This window comes from Perognathus longimembris, chromosome 21, assembly GCF_023159225.1.
Source record: "Perognathus longimembris pacificus isolate PPM17 chromosome 21, ASM2315922v1, whole genome shotgun sequence".
NCBI classification, from domain to species: Eukaryota; Metazoa; Chordata; class Mammalia; order Rodentia; family Heteromyidae; genus Perognathus; species Perognathus longimembris.
This window is the reverse complement of record NC_063181.1, coordinates 23223412-23239842: the sequence shown is the minus strand read 5'-3', so window position 1 is coordinate 23239842 and position 16431 is coordinate 23223412. Positions and strand designations below refer to the sequence as shown.

The 16431-nt window shown below is 42.1% G+C and overlaps 1 protein-coding gene across 4 annotated transcripts in view; it reads right to left on the bottom strand.

The window, feature by feature from the left end:
• Positions 1 to 286: 286 nt before the first annotated feature.
• Tenm3 (teneurin transmembrane protein 3) overlaps positions 287 to 16431 on the bottom strand; it is a 585882-nt gene continuing 569737 nt past the window's right edge. For all 4 annotated transcript variants that reach the window (XM_048330896.1, XM_048330895.1, XM_048330894.1 and 1 more), the window contains 4 exons: positions 12703 to 12999; positions 7376 to 8987; positions 4389 to 4519; positions 287 to 2348 (listed from right to left, as the gene is read on the bottom strand). In XM_048330896.1, the coding sequence (XP_048186853.1) occupies positions 1593 to 2348; positions 4389 to 4519; positions 7376 to 8987; positions 12703 to 12999 (2796 nt within the window). In that variant the 3' untranslated portion in view covers positions 287 to 1592. The remainder of the gene's footprint in view (positions 2349 to 4388; positions 4520 to 7375; positions 8988 to 12702; positions 13000 to 16431) is intronic.

The window sequence follows — 16431 nt, the reverse complement described above, 5'->3', positions numbered from 1 at the left end:
GGCTCCCTCTGGCTTGCTCACCATTTTCTGGGGTTTCTGCTATGTTTTCTAGATCCTACAACAAACATTTAACCGTCACCATGACATCAGATCCCTTCTGTCTGGCAAAGGTTTCCCGAGCATCTGATGCGGTCTCTTCCCTCCATCAAGGAAGAATAATCTAACAGTAAAATCCCGTGGTTCATTATGGCAACTCCCCACTGACTTCTAGGGCTAGGAGAGGGCCAGAGAACCCCTCCTCCCTGTCTTTCCCTCCACTCCCCATCATCCAGTACATTCCCCCAGTTTAGGTAATCTACGGTGCCTCTTAGTTGATAATGGTGGAGGGCACTGGCTTGATGGAAAAGAAGGACGAGAAAGGAGAGTTGTCTCACTACCTATTTAGGATTTCACTGTCATATCGTCTAGTGATAGAAAGTCGCATGTTTTTTTTTTTTCAACCTAATACAAAAATATTAACACTTCTGGACATTATAGGCATAAGTTGTTATATCTCTACAATATAATAAGTTATACTGTACAGCTATAACAGATAACAAAAGGTGCAATCCCTTTTTTTTAAAAAAAGCACACAGTTCACATGTTTTTATCGTTTTATTTTTAAGTATAAACTTTTTAAACACTTTACATAAATTAACTCCTCTGAGACTAATATTTGATGTACAGTAAATTGTAATTCATATAAAAATCCATAAACAACTTGTCTCACATAATTTACAAAAAAATCAGGGTTTCCTTTGCTTATCAGTGACAAGGATTCTATTTGCCAGTTTTGTGTGTGTGTGTGTGTGTGTGTTTCCCCCAAGGCAAACCACATTAGTATTGTAAAATCCATTATTAAATCCCCACTGAAGCAGAAGTCAGTTGTGCCATTGTCCTTTTTACAAAGCAGCACAGGGAAAGCAGTTGGGTTGTTTGTTTATAAACAGTAACTTTGCCCCACATTTAAAATGAACAGATATATATCTATATATCTATATATCACACCCTATGCAGAAAGACTACTTCCTGTAAGCAAAGGTCGACAATTCGGTACTATTTGGAAACACTCTATGCAATTGTTTGAACCTTTGTTAATTACAATGCCTCAAAGGAACACATGTTCCAGAGCAAAATGTGGAGGCCTTTTTTTTTTCATCCTTTATTGTATTATTATTTTTTTTCTTTGAATACTTTCAGTCCAACTTGAATGCAGCGAGAAGCCTATGTAAACATATTCTTTAAAGCCGATCACCTTTAAGGTCATTCAGAAAAAAAGTTGTCTTTGTCGTGTGTGTGTGTGTGTGTGTGTGTGTGTGTGTATGTGTGTGTGTGTATGGATACATATATATATATATATTTAATAGCAGTATCAGTCTCCTGGTAGGCTCTTCTGTGTCGGAGAGTCCGATTCGGATTTGTGCTACAGAAAACAAAACAAAACAAAACAAAAACAACAACAACAAAAGAAACCCCAAAAACATCTGAGCGAAGGGGGCGTGGTTTAGGCTCAGGAGAAATTGCAGCAGAACCAGTTTGGTCTCGTCGGCGGGCGGGCGGGCGGGCGGCGCGGGTCCCCTCGGCAGCCCGCAGCCCGGGGCGGGCCGCAGGGGTTACCTCTTGCCGATCTCGCTCTGCCGGAGGAACTGGATGTTGTTGGCGCTGTCGGCCAGCTCGGGGTACTGCTCCACGGAGAGTACGTAGTACCCGTCGTAGCCCTGCACCTTGCCGGCGCTCAGCAGCTGCCGCTTCTCGCCCTCCGTCCACAGGCGCGCGCCCTCCTCGCCGTCGCGCACGCGCTGCTGCTCGCGCGCCCAGGCCCGCGAGAGCGCGCGCTGCCGCGCCTGCTCCAGGATGCGCGCCTTCTCCTCGTCCAGGGTCATGCCGTAGCGCACGTGCAGCGCCAGCGCCCCGAACTGCATCTCCACGTCGGCGAACCTGCGAGTCCTGCCGTTGACCACCGTGGTGGACTGCGACACGGTCACGTTGATGCCGTTCTCCAGCGCCTTGCGGCCGCTGGTCAGCCGCAGGGTGCCCAGGTCGCTCTCGGGCGTGGTGGTCTTGATGAAGTAGTGCGTGTCCTTGCCCTCGATGGTGAAGTGCAGGTTCTCCAGGTAGAAGGCGTTGTTGAGCACCGCCGCCACCTTGATGCAGTCCTCGTTGGCGATGTTGAGCACGTTGGTTTGCACGCGGCCCTGGCTCACGGCCAGCATGACGCCCTTGCCGATGAGCGACTTGACCGTGGCGAACCACAGCCACGACTGCGCGCCGCTGCCCCTGCGCCTGCTCACCTGCACCTCTGCCATCTTCCCCAGCGACAGGAAGGCCTTGGCTTGCCGGGCCACTTGCTGCTGAACCCCGAAAATGGGCTGAAAGGTGAACACACAACACGGGGGACGGGAGGGAAGAAAGGTTGAGAGAACGACATCGGAGAGCCCTGGAAAGCCAGGCTTTTCTGGGGCCTCCCCAGCCCTGCGCCCAAAGGAGAGGCCCGGGGTGGAAAAGGCCGAGGCGGTCATGAAAATCGCCACAGTGCACCCCCTGTATAATAACAATAAAAGTATTGAATAAAAAGACCCATCCCCTTCCCTCAATATGTCTTCCTGGTGCCCTATTACTGGGGATGTATTTGCAAATGGTTAAAGGAAGGAACTCTGTGATGGTACTACTGTTTTGTGTTTAAGTTTCTAAGGTGGCAAAATGCACATGCCTTTAGCTTTCCTCTTGCAACTCCTAGATGTTCCTTTTGAAACCTGCTGGATGTTGGGAACCCTGCCCTCTATTTCACTGGCTTTCTCCATGGAAGGCACCAAGGAAAGGAGAGCACCAGACGCAAGAGAGGAATTGGAAAGGCTGGGGACCCTAGGCTGTACTTTGATATACTTGGACATGCTTGTGCTCTCATTGAAGTCAACCTTGCCCCATCTCCTGGTAGACAGCCTTCAGAAGAAAATCGCCAGTGTAATTGCAGGAGTGAAATGCATAGGGTCGAGTGGACCACGGAGCAGCTGGCCTGGAGTATTTGTTCTTAACAACAATGATTTTTAGAAAATATAGGGATACTGGACTATCTCCATTTGGCAAATGTTTTAAATTGGGGGCATCTGAACGCAGCCGTTTTCTTATAACAGATGTTTTTCAGGCCAGCATTTCCCAAATGGAAACATCTGTTTCATTTACAGCACAGAGAGAAGCATTTGCTTTTCTTCATGTGGGGCAGCCTTAGTGACTTTGCCAGGGATTCCCTAACTTGTCTTTACTGAACATTTCTCTTGATAGAGAATGTGAATCATTCCAAGAGCTGCCTAGGAAAAAAAAGTATTCAAATCTATTTGTACTGTTAGGCTTAAGTGTTTTCAGACATGCTGGAAAGACACACACAATTAGGATGTGCATGTTCAAGTATGCTAGGGAACGTCAATATGTCTTTATAGCCTTTTATCATTGTAGGTGTATTTATGAGTAGAAACGTTTAAATGGCTCCCAGACACTAGAAATTTGGTGGGTTTTTCTTTTGAAAGATAAGGATGACATCTGAAAAACATATTAACTATAAAATCTAAACCAGGAAATTTGTATCTGCACTTGTATACATTTGTGTGTTTTCCTCATGATGATTTTTTCTCTTTGTATTTGTTGGTATTATAGGAAATTGCTCAAGGAGGGGGGATTAATCTCTCTAGGTAACTCTGTACTTTTCTCCTTATCATTATGGGGTAACCTAGTTTTAGGATCTCTAATTATTCTTGCTTTAAGCCAAAAATCCTTCTGTTTTGTTGTGCATTCCGTTCTGATCTCTGAATGATGGAAATTTAAAGTGCCCCTTTCTTACATAGCAGCTTTGACTTTGCAATTTTCCATTCCATTTCTTATTTTGATTCTCTCAATAGGTACAGACCCCCTGGTCTGTTATTTCCAGGAAAATTCCATAAACACCTGGCTGTAGGTAGAGTTTTACCAGAGGACATTTTTTTTCCCTCCATGAAGCACTGTTAATATTTTAAAGAAGTTGAACTCTATGGCCTGTTTGTGGGCTGCTAATTTGTAATATGGATCTCCTGCCCTCTTGTTTATTATATCTTTGCCTGCAGGTCCCTACTGTCATAAATGTGCTTTCATGGGGTTCTCTGTAGAAACCTAGCACTAAAAAAATGAGCTTCTGCATTTTATTACCTTTGGATAATGTCTTTCTATGTTTTTATTAGCATTGCTAAAAACAGATTTAAACCTGTCTAACAGACCCCTGGTTTGCTAAACAGAAATGTACAGGAAGTACCGGTTTTCTTTTTCTCAAAAGGATAAAATAAAGGAAAATTGTCTTTGGTACAGTGTTCACAAGAGTTGTTTGATTAAAGATGGGTGAACAAGACATTTATCACCTTTTCATAGTTTTGTCTTTTGTTTCTTACCGGCACATCGTCCCACTGCTGACTCTTCACAAGTTCGTAAGAAGGTTCTGTGAGATCAAATTTGGGAACAGGGAATCCAGGAATAGCATTGTGCAGATGGAAGCCAAATGTCACCAGCCAGCTGTTAACATCTAGGACAAAGGTTCAAAATGAAAGGCGTTAGAGTTTGTTTTGTGCTCTCCAAATATGTAGATTCATAATCTTACCCTCACCCTCCCATTTCACAAATCTTCCTCCTTCCATTTCAAACCTGTAATTTTAGAAGAAACAATAACCTCAATGGTGGAATTGGAGTGAATGCTGTAGCAAATGGAGACTGATAGGTACTCACTCAGAGAGACTGGATAAACGGTCACAAGTACAACATTGTCCTTGTGAGATACAGGGATATAACACAAAGGGTGATGAGCATGAAGAGTAGCTTGAAAGTCATAGACATAGTTGTAGATGACCAAGGGAAGTTGTTTTGTAGTTAGTGAAGACTGGTATTAAATAGAAATTGTGTGTTATTAGAAGTGAATTCTCAAAGATAGGATTCCACAACTCATTTGCTATTTCTGCAAACGGTACATTGAGTGTATGAAAATGAGCAGTTGATTCTTAGTGAGGAAGGCGGATGACACTGGCCAAGGGCACAGGAGCTCTGATTACCATCACTTCTGACTTCAAAGGCTCACTGTGCACAGGTGGAGAGAAACTTTGGGGAGAGAACCTGGAAAGCTTTAAAATAGTATTTTAAAATATTGCCACGTGACTCTGAAAGCCATTAAGCTCCGAATAAGGCTTTTATTCTATTCTGGAGGTTATAATGTTATAGAACTACTCAGCAGGCTTGCAGCTTTATGAGTACAGTTGGGTGTAGATTATTTTATATATTAAGCACATTGCTGGAAAATTTGAAATTGCATTTCACCTAATATATTTTATGCTGTTCCATCTCTCTTTTGATGTTTTTCAGAAAATGCTGCTGCGGCATTCCCTGCCATCCACGTTGCTAGGAGAGGATGAATTCAGGAACTGTGGACTTTCCAGCCTTTCAGTCAGCCCCTGTCAACACCCTTTAAATAACCAGTGGTAAACTGCTTGTCAGAATGATGGAGAGCCATTTGCTTCCTATTTCCTTCTCTAGGGCACAAACTCTCACCCCTTTGCCAGGCCGGCAGGTTCTTTTGTCCAGGTATCCTATGGCTACAACCTAGTGGTATTTCCTCTTTTAAAAGGGATCGTGGGAGTAGTGGTGGGGAGAAATAAATCCCCATGAGGTTCACATAGGATCAGATGGCAAGTAGAGTGTATATAAGCTTACATAAGAAAACATAAGATTAAGTCTTAGATTTGGGGGAAAATTCTTTCTCTCAAGTGTTGAAGGCTTGAGGGCAATACGTTGAGCAATATCTGCTTAAGGGCCCTGAATGCAGATATGTATTGAAAAAATAAATGAAAATAAAGGTGGTTGAATACAGATAAAAAGAATTGTTGAATCAGGATGCTGGAAGAAGGGAGGCAAAGGAGAGATAGGGAAAGCTTGAAGCTGTCAGGAAAGGTACGAAGTAGATGTAACAAGAGCAGGGGCAGTACTTTGAGAACTGTCCTGAGAACCAAAGGAGGCATCTGACATCTGAGTATTCCTCAAATATTAAGCTAGAAAAGAGGCAGCCTGAATGAGCATTGAACACAAGCCAAAACAAAGAAGAAAACCTTCAAAATCAAACAAAGACGGCAAAGAACCTTCCTCCAGGAAATACAAATATGGTCAAAGGTTACATCTGTATACTTCAGGAATGGTGGGTTGAAAGCAGGAGGATTCAGAATTCCTGGAGGACAGGGGGAAAGAAAGAGGAACCAGAGAAGTGCCTGTGAGGACCTGTCTCTGTTTTAAATCCAGTCCTTCTGTGGTTGCAGAAGTGGGATCTGATGTTTTAAATCTTACAAAGCTAATAGAGTAATATGCATATATGTTGAATCTCTAGCTTGAAAATTGCCTCGTCTGGGTGAGCAATTAGGTATGTATTCAATAGTTATCAGACAACAGTTGTGCTAAGTGGCCATGAAGGCAGTAGTGTAAAAAGACAGAACTGAGAACAGAAACATGATCATTGAGCTCAGCATCTGATGGAGAAATTGCTCCATTATTGTTTCTAGGTGAGGTGATGGCAGCGTGGAGGGGTAAACACCTCATTACACATTTATAAGGTAGTTACTATTTAATGCAGAATTCTATGCTACAAAGTAGGTATTGCCACACTTTATAGTTAGGACAATGGCCATAGTTGAGAAGTTGGATTCTCTCCTAAATGTTCCTGTGTTAGAGGCTTGGTGCTCAGAGTGGTACTGTTGGATGGTAATGGAACCTTTGAGAGGTTTGACCTTGTGGGAGGTCTTTAGGTCATTGGAGGGCATGCCCTTGAAGGAGATTGAGAGACCTCGATCTACTTCTCTTCCCTTTTTGCTTCCTGGCTGATAAAGTGAGCAGCTTTTCTCCGTCATGTGCTTTTCCTGTAACATGCTGCCTTGCCACAAACCCTAAAGCACTGGGACCTACTTCACACCAAACGGTGAGCCAAAATCAACTTTCTCCCTTTATAAATGATTATTTGACAATTCAATTTTTTTTAAACAGTAACTGAAAGGTAACTAATACAGCAGTTGGAACTCAAAAGACGTTATGTTGCCTATAAACCCACAGAGCTTGTAGGAGAGATGTTGAAGTTGGAGCTCCCACTTTGGCACTCTGTGTGTATACCATGTTTTCTGTTCTCTATAAATTCTCTTCCATAAAGGACTATATTACAAGTCATTTTTAAAAACAGTGGCCTTGGGCAACTGGCAGGCAGCATGCAGAAAAAGTGACTACATTTCTTTTTTCCATTGTGATTTCTTTAAGAATGCTCAGAGAAACGAATACATTTAAAAGTCCAATTCTAGTGACTTTGTATATTCATCTAATAATCACCACACTCTAGCAATTAGAAATACAAGAGGCTTACCTGTGATGTAGTCTTTCACATCATGGATTTTGCTTGCAGGGTTGTTATTCCGGAACATATACAGGTTAAAAGGAGCTGGGTCCTTCCCAATTCTTTTCCAGATTTCTATGTCAGGTGTTGTCCATCGTCCTGCCAAAATGTCATAGTCTCGTTCTCCAAAGTGGATTAATTTGGTCAGTGGGTCATATAAGCCACCATGAAATCCAATGACCAGTTGAAAGTCAATATTGGAGTCAAAATAGATTTCTCCATATGCAGTGTACTGAATCTGTTTTAGCATGAGTCCATTGCTACTGAAAACAGCTAACGGTGTCCCCGTGTTATCAGAGGCAATGTAGAATTCATCCCCACTGCTGATTTCCATGGCAAAAAGATGTCCTTGAAGATCGTAATAAAGGGAGGTGATTTCTGAACTAGAATGGTTGTAGACGTGAGTGATCCTTGTAGGATAAGTTAGGTCAGCATAAAAAAACTGCAGGTGCTGCCCTAGACTGGTTTTGGTAGAGACACGCCTTCCCAGGCCATCATAGCGATAGATCACTGTCCAGCCGCTGCCTTTACTGTAGACTCGAGTCAGAAGCCCTTTGGAGCTGTATTCAAAGATCTCGGTGCCTCTTTGACGTAGGAAGCCATCTTCATCCAACCGATATTGAACATCACCCAGGCGAGTGATTCTGTCTCGCAGGTCATAGCGAAGAGGCGTCAACCGTGCACTGTTGCTGGGATTCAATAAATGGAGGTTTCCATTCAGGTCATAGTTGTAACGCCACATGATCTTTTCATTTAGGTAAACTGTCTGGAGCTGTCCGTCAACGTCATATTCATAAGCATATTTGGTGGTGTTGGCAAAGGGCCCTATTTTAATCTCTCTCTTGGTTACCCGACCCATATTATCATATTGAATTGTAATCCAGTACATGAGGGACCTGAATATTTCATACTGAATTTCTTTGATGCGGCCATGAGCGTCAAAGTGCTTTGTGTAAGTCATTACAGCTGTGGAAATGATCTGGTTAATATCGTAATATATGACACCAAATTTTCCAAACTGCTCAACTTTGCCAGAGATGTCATCGAACTGATAGAGATCAATGGGCAGTGGGGTTTCATTGATGACACCCTGCATGCTGGTCACTCGAAAGCTGTTGTCATAGCTATAGTCAAATCTGGCATTTACCATCCCATCTTCACTAAAGCGGAAAATCTGTCTGTCAATCAGGGGGCCAATTTGCCTGTATCTAATGGTGCAAATAAAACCATCACTCTGGAGGTTCACTGTTTTCAGAACTCCTGCTGTTTCATCATAGGTAAAACTGACTCTTGTGCTATCATATAAAATTTCTGAGAGCCTGGTCTGCCTTCTGTACTTGAATAAGACCCTCCGGCTGGTCCCCAGGAAAGCCGTTTGCAGAAGCAGCCCTTCCTCGTTGTAGTCTGTGATGATGGAGGCATTGCTTTCTGGGGGGTTGTATATGTTGCGGTAGTAGCCAATGGACCGGATGGTCTGCATGGTATGGCGAGCCACACTGGGCATGGTGATGGCAGACAGGCGGTCCCACATATCGTATTCAAAGATGTACTGCCGCTGGCTATGAAGCAGAAGAACCATGGACTGTGAAGAGAGACATATAGTTATCTGGTGTTTGTGAGTGGGGAGAAGCGAACACAGATTGACGGACCGTAATATGCAGACACATTCTGCCTGAGAAAATGCCTTTTGTTTTGATGGAATTATCCTTGACCTTACATGTTGTTAATGATTCCCTGCCTAATTTGCGTGGATGCTTAATTGTGAGGGGTTCTGCAATTAGTGGCTCAAGATTCATAATGTGCTACTTGTCAGGATTGTACTATTCTTTTTTCCAAGCATTCATGGCCAACCAGCAGATTGTCAATGGATTTGGATAAGTCATAATACAGGCATGAACAAAGCTGCTTTAAAGGCAATATTTCAAGGGGAAAATAGCACAGGAGAAAGGCAATCCTACACACAGTTAGCAATTATTTAGTAGGTGGCTCTCCCCCTTCATTTGATTGAAGAGCCACTCAAATCATGCTTTAATTTCCTGTGTATCTGGGGGGTGGAGCAAAGCATTTGAAATATTTTGTAAAGAAGAGACCTGAATTAGTCAAAAACAGACAATGTGTACATAAAGCATCAATGTCAGCAAACACTGCTAAATTAGTCACCTGGTGAATGAGAGCTATAAAAAAGAATTAATGATATGAATTTATTTTTCCCTGAAAATCCCATTTGTTTGTGTTGTGGGGTGTATGTGTGTGTGTGTGTGTGTGTGTGTGTGTGTGTGTGTATTTGTGTAGTATTGAGGTTTGAACTTGGAGACTTTTGCTTGCTTTCTACTACTTAAGCCAGGCAGGTCTTCTACCACTTGAGCCACAACTCCAAACCCTCCCTCCTCTCACTTTTTTTCCTTCCTATTATTACCAGATATCTATACAGAAACAAAAATCTACATTTTTGTATTTTCTTTTGTGGGTACCAAATCAGATTTGGACCTCTGGTGTGATCATAATGGTTCTGGCCTACATAGGCTTTGGGTTTGTTAAATCATGAAGTACATAGCTTATAAATAAAAATAAGCTCTGTTGATTTTACAGTCAGTCACAGAAAGACAAATGGTCAACCCGGGAGGTGGTCAACCCTGAGGCAGTGTAGGTGAGACCCACTTGTAAGGCAGAGTGTAGTGGTTCTTCCTCTATCCCTTGTTAGACCAGGAGGAGTGATGGCAGAACTGGGAGGGTGGTTAGGCTGGGAGTCTCTGGGGCTTAATCCTTTGTCTTGATGTAGAAATGCACAAAAGTGATATTCATGACTTAGGCTGTTAAAGAATCTGCTCTGTGGCCATATCTAAGGGCATTGAAAAATATGTGGGTTGTTATGGTTTGGATCTGAAATGTCCGCCAAAGGCTCTATGCTGATGGTTTAATGTGTGGCACTATTAGGAGGCTGTGAAACCTGTAAATGTTGGCCTCCCCAGAAGGAAGTTAGGGCATTTGGGACCATGCTTCTGAAGGGGTCTCTGGATCTCTTCTTCCCCGACTTGCTCTTCCCTGCTTCCCTGCTTCTTGGCCACCATTGTGCCTCGAGCAGCTCTCCTTCACACACTCCTTTAATGGCATTCTGTATCACTACAGGGCTTCACACTATGAAGCCAAGTAGCCACGACTGCAAACTCTGGAAGTGTGAGTCAATACAAACTTTTGCTCCTTTCAAGTTGATCATTATCTTGGGCATACTACACTGATAGAAAGCTTGACACATCAGTGTTAGTAAGTGCACTGAGAGTTGTTCCTCACAGCCTGCATTCTTCCAAGGAAGGCTTGCACTATCATTTCACAGGAATCACTACCTAGTTTTATGGTCACTTAACATGGTATGTGATGGTTGTTAGTGAAGTATTACTTGTTTTGCTATGAGAAAGTTTCACCTAGTGTGCCTATCCTAAAAAGGAAATAAATAGTTTGGGAGAGAATAGTTGGGAATGAAATAGTTTAAAACTGGGAAGTGAGCATGACAAAGGTCTCATTGGCTTTTTTGATCTTTGCAGATACACAGAAGTGATCTTGATGACTGCCTTTATCATTTTGTGATGGTGGTTCTTATCGATGATTACACTCCTTAGCTCCCTTTCAACCTTTTGCAGCCATGTTAGGAACACTGCTATTAGTTTTTGGAGTCTGGGTTCTTATATTTCTATTACTGTTACCTGCAATGTACTTAAGTTTGGATTGGGAAAATTGTTCCCATCTATTCCTTTTCTACTTAGAGAAGTCACTTGGGGCTGATCCAATGTCAGGATCTGTTACCACACAAGTATGTGTGTAGGTCCTTACTCTGTGATTTCTCAGCACAGTGCCATCTGTGGGGTGTGGTGAGTAGATGGAGTTTGCTCAGTGAGCAGGTGCAGTCCATTGTTTCTGGGGTGAGTGTTTTCTAAGGAGAGGACACAGAGGGGTTTGCCAGGGGGCAGACTGGCCAGGAGGGTTCTTGCTGGAAACTTCTGAGTTGTAAAAAGCTGCCGTATGACTCATGGTGCCCTGTACTGAGCTCTGAATCTGGAACTGGTTCTCAGGAAGACTGTTCTGTGGATAGGCCACTCGGGAGTTGGATGGGCAGGCTCAGGTGGAAGGGGCTTAGGTGTAGATGGAGGAGTTTGGTAGAGCACATCTGGTGGAGAACAAGAATGCAGAGGTAAGCATGGTAAAGAAGTGTATGTGGTTTTTGTGTGGATGATGAAAGTTTCTGTGTGTAACTTTGGATATATGTAAGGGTAGAGGCAGGAACTGTTAAGAGCTGAGTTTATAACTTTAGGCTTCTGTGTACTTGGTAGTGGAGGGTTTTAAGATTTGAGATATGCAAAAACCTCAAAATGGAGGAATTTCTGTTGCAGAAAAAAAGAAACATCTCATGAATATTCTCTTTGGTGGATTGTATCTTGCCTATTTTTTCATGCTGGGAATTGAACCCACAGCCTGGTATGTTAGGTAAGTGCTTTACCACTGAGCTACATTCCAGCTCCTGTTTAGATCAATTTTATTTTCAGGAAAGAATTACAGGGAGGGAGATATTCCTTTCATTTTCTTGTATTTCTTTCTCACCCATTCCTCTTGATCCCAGAGAAAACATCAAGCTGCTTATCATATAGCTCAGCTCTCTGTGTATAGATAATTTTAAGTCTTCATTTCTGGCATTGTGTACAGTTTTCAGAAATGGGAAAAAGTCCAAGTTATGATGTCTATCTATTCCATATAAAAGAAAAGAGAGATGCCACAATGTATCAGGAAATGTGACTTTCTAAGAAAACAGCCTCTTTTGGTTAATAATGCATAAATAAGACCTATGTGCTTTTTTATGGTTATGTTGAAGCTCAGCCAGAAACAACGCAAAACTGACAGCTTTAACTGTGCTAATGTAAGGCTCTTTCTTAAATGAAAGAGCCGGCATGGAAATTATTTACAAATGACTTACAAGCTCAAGGTCTAATTTGTGAATGTTGTCAACGCATAAAGCTTGGCAGGTGGATAATGTTAGTGCTTGTTTGTTTACAGCATAAATCACTTAAAAGGGTCTCAGATAGTAGAACTTAACTAAGGCAAACTACTTTGCTAATGTAGAAATTCATCAGGGTTGTAATGCTGTGGCTGCCATATTGATACTTAGAATAATAAATGGAACTCAGTCATGTGGTACTGTGTTTTTTTTTTTTTTCCCCCCCACCTCTTGTAGTGATAGCTTCTGGTGATAGCTGGAAAAAAAAAATGTTAGCCATGCCTGGCCTGTTTTTAACATGAGTGTTCAGGCCTACCTTTTCTAAGTAAGTGTAGCTCCATGTTTTACCATCAGCAAAGACTCGAGACACAATCCTCCCCTGCCCATCATAATCGACTTTTTCACTCGTCGTTCCCCTCTGGATGCTGGCAATTTGACCTGTGGATGAATAGGTGAGGTTGACAGCCATCAGCTTGCTGCTTGGCAGCCAGAGCGTCGGGTGCCCCGATGTGTCGTAGGCGATCCTCAGGAGAAATTTACGGTGGTCATCATAGATCTTCTCTGTCTTGGTTGTGCGATCAAAGTCAACCGAAAGGAGATTTCTGCCATTAACCTGCAATCACACAAACAACACGATCAAATAAATCATGTTATTCTAATGCCAGCCGCTTATTACTCTTCAGAGTCTCCAGTATTGTTTAAATGTTAGTTATGATGATTGATTCTCTTTGTCAGCAAATTAATTTAGCCACTTCTTGGGCACAAATGTGAGGCAGTAGATTAACTGCTCTTTTGAAAGATTTTTAGTAAGCAGAAAGCCTGGCATTTGCACAACCCCTTTTTCTACTGAAATCTTGCAAACCAAAACAAGAATGAGAACACCACCACAATGTTTTTGCTTTAAAGTGTTTTTTTTCCCCCCCCAGAAGACCTAAAGGTGATAAACATGACACCTATGTAAATTACTCAGAGCTCCTCCCCTGAAAAACATTGGAAGATAATTGCTTAGTAAATTAATCATGGTTATATTAAATAAAACAGTGGTAAATGTGACTCTAACTTTGAAGAGCAGTTAAGTAGAAGTTGGAATCCACATTACTGTCAATTATTAATGAGCTTAAATAGCAGGAGGTTACAAACATGATCATTGCTTTGAGCCCAGGGCTGAGAAGTCATAATATTTGAGGACGCTTTTTTGATAACATGTGGGTAACTGGCACAGACTTTAAAGTCCTTTACTTTCTCATATCTATGGCCTGAATATTGTACTTAATTTACAAATGTAGTACCACGTTGTTGTAAGAGGCTCTCTAGGTGGCCATGTGCCATGTTCTGAATCTTTGACAAAATCTGTCCAAGTTCCAAGGCGTACATGAGCCAACACTGGTAATTGCAATGGAAATACAGCCCTGATTAAATTCGACTTTACAAATAGTCTATAGTGTTTGCAGCCTGTGAGCTCTGGAGGGCAGGGACCATGGCCTGTCCATTCCTTGGTCTGCTACAGCACCTTGATGAGGATGGTATTTTGTCTGTACTAAAATGCTCATTAACCATTTGGATTGTTAAAAATTAAGTGGGAAAACCTTAATTGACAAGGCTACATCCTAATTAGAGACTTCAGAATACAGCTCTAGCAATCAGTCTTAGATGTACAGGGTATGGTAGGAGTATGGTTTAACCTTGCCAAAACCCCAGTGGAAATGTGGTTGCCAATGTGGTGGAATTGGGAGGTGGGGAAAGAGATGGGATTAGTGTTTCCAGGAATGAGTTAGTTAGGAATGGGATTAGTGTTTCCAGGATGAGTTATAGCTGGGTTAGCTCTGTTGTCCCATTGCAAGCCTATTTTTCCTTCCACTTTCTACCACAGAGCTCTCACTAGAAGCTAAGCAGATGTTTTTGGACTTCCAGAATCATAAGCAAAAATAAACACCTTTCTAAATTACTCAGCCACAGATATTGTTATAGCCATATAAAGTAAAGCAAGACAATATATGAAACTGCTACACAGATCACATCTGCAATGTAAATACATGGGCGGGCACACACATATATGTATTTGTGCAAAAACTGTGATACAACCAATCTTTGCATTTTATAGTTAATATTAAATGTATCTCCCACAAAAATACTCATAAACTTAAACTTTTCAATTATCTTTTCAGGAAATCCATGGAATGGTATAACAGGAAAATAAAAGAAATGATGTTGGACGGAAAAAGCTTTCAATGAGTGAGAAAGGGAAGAGGCATGGGTGGAGATTAGGAGATCTTAACTTTTCATTTTTTTTTTTACCATGCTGTAATTTCTTTGATTTGCAGCCACCTTGTCTCATAGTTAACAAAAAGCTTTTCAGAGAAAAATATGCCCTAATGAAATTCAGTAGTTCTTTTTTTTCTTTATTGTCAAAGTGTGATACAGAGGGGTTGCAGATTCATATGAAAGGCAGTGAGTACATTTCTTGTTCTACTGGTTACCTCCTCCCTCATTCCCGCCCCCCCCTACTTCCCCTTCCCCTCTCCCCCCAAGAGTTGTGCAGTTGGCTTACACCAAATGGTTTCTAAGTGTTGTTTTTTGAATGGTTTGTCTTTTTGTTCTTTGTGTCTCGATTTTGGTATTTTAACTTTTCATTTTTATCTTTTAGATCTAGGTGATAGGAGAGGGACATTATGCCATAGCAGAAATGGGCATGTATTAGAGAAAGGAGAAAGAGATTTGTGTGTGTGTGTGTATGTGTGTGTGTGTGTGTGTGTGTGTGTGTGTGTGTGTGTGTGTGTGTCTGTCTGTCTGTCTGTCTGGGAGGGAGGAATCCAGGAGTCAAAAATCTTGATCTCCAAACCTGAGGGTACATAGAAGCAGCCTGCCTCGTAATCCCTTTGGATCTGCTTCATTCATCTGTAAATAAGGAGGGTGGACTAGATCCCTTTGGCTCTGTCTGTCAGTAATTTTTATGGGATTCTGCTGGGTGCTTTCTGTGCTTCCATTTCCCATGCAGACACATGCACATTAGTTGCTCCCTGCCTTGTGTGAATTTTGTGTGAGTTTCAGTTTGCAGAATGCTTTGTGTACTTTGGAAAAAAGTTCCTACACACACACACACACACACACACACACACACACACACACACACTTTTATGGCTCCAGAGGCGTTGATATAAAATAAACTTGATAACAGGCAGAATCAAGGTATTTCAGGTTATATTTGCCCTATGCAATGCTTTGAGAAGATGTTTTGCACAATTTTAAGTGTTCCACAAGGGCTCGTGGGTGCCTCACATTGTTTTAAAACAATCCCCACTCCCACAACAAAATGTTGGGGTTTGCCCTCCATCTTATTTCCTTGGTTTATTCTAGGTTACAAATAACCATGAAAGACAGGCTGTGGAGTTTTCCAGGGACAATGGGGGGCCCCCAGTTTTGCCCCATCTGTTTGCATTTTCCGTTGCATTGTCTTTATATATATATATTTTTTTTATTATCAAACTGAATTACAGAGAGGTTACAGTTTCATACATTAGGCATTGGATACATTTCTTGTACTGTTTGTTCGTTGCATTGTCTTTAATTTGTATTTCAATCCTTTAGTGCTTTCTTTAACCCTCCTTTGTCTCTATACTACTTCCTTTGGCTAGAGTATAAGAAATGTGGGCTGCAGATCTGGGGTGATTAGTTCCTGTAGCGAGAAGGGTGAAAAGACAGGTCTGAAAGTGGAACCCCATCTTTTCACATGACACCTGGCATACTACCTCTGTTTTGCTTCTTTGGTTTGTTAAGTATGGCTATGTGACACCAATTCCTCTAGATGAAAAGCACACAATGTCATCAGTGCGGGTGCTGTGTGAGTCTCCGCCCCAAATATGTCACCAGAGGGAAGCATCTGGAAGCATTATGCGGTGTGGCTTTTCTTTTTATCCAGACAAATCTTGTATGCAGTGCCTTTCTTATACTGAAGTACAGAATTTGTGTTGGGGATGGATTCCCCCCACCTCCATTTCCAAAACAAGTCGAAATCCCTCCCCCCCTCCTCCCCGCCTTTAATTTAGTC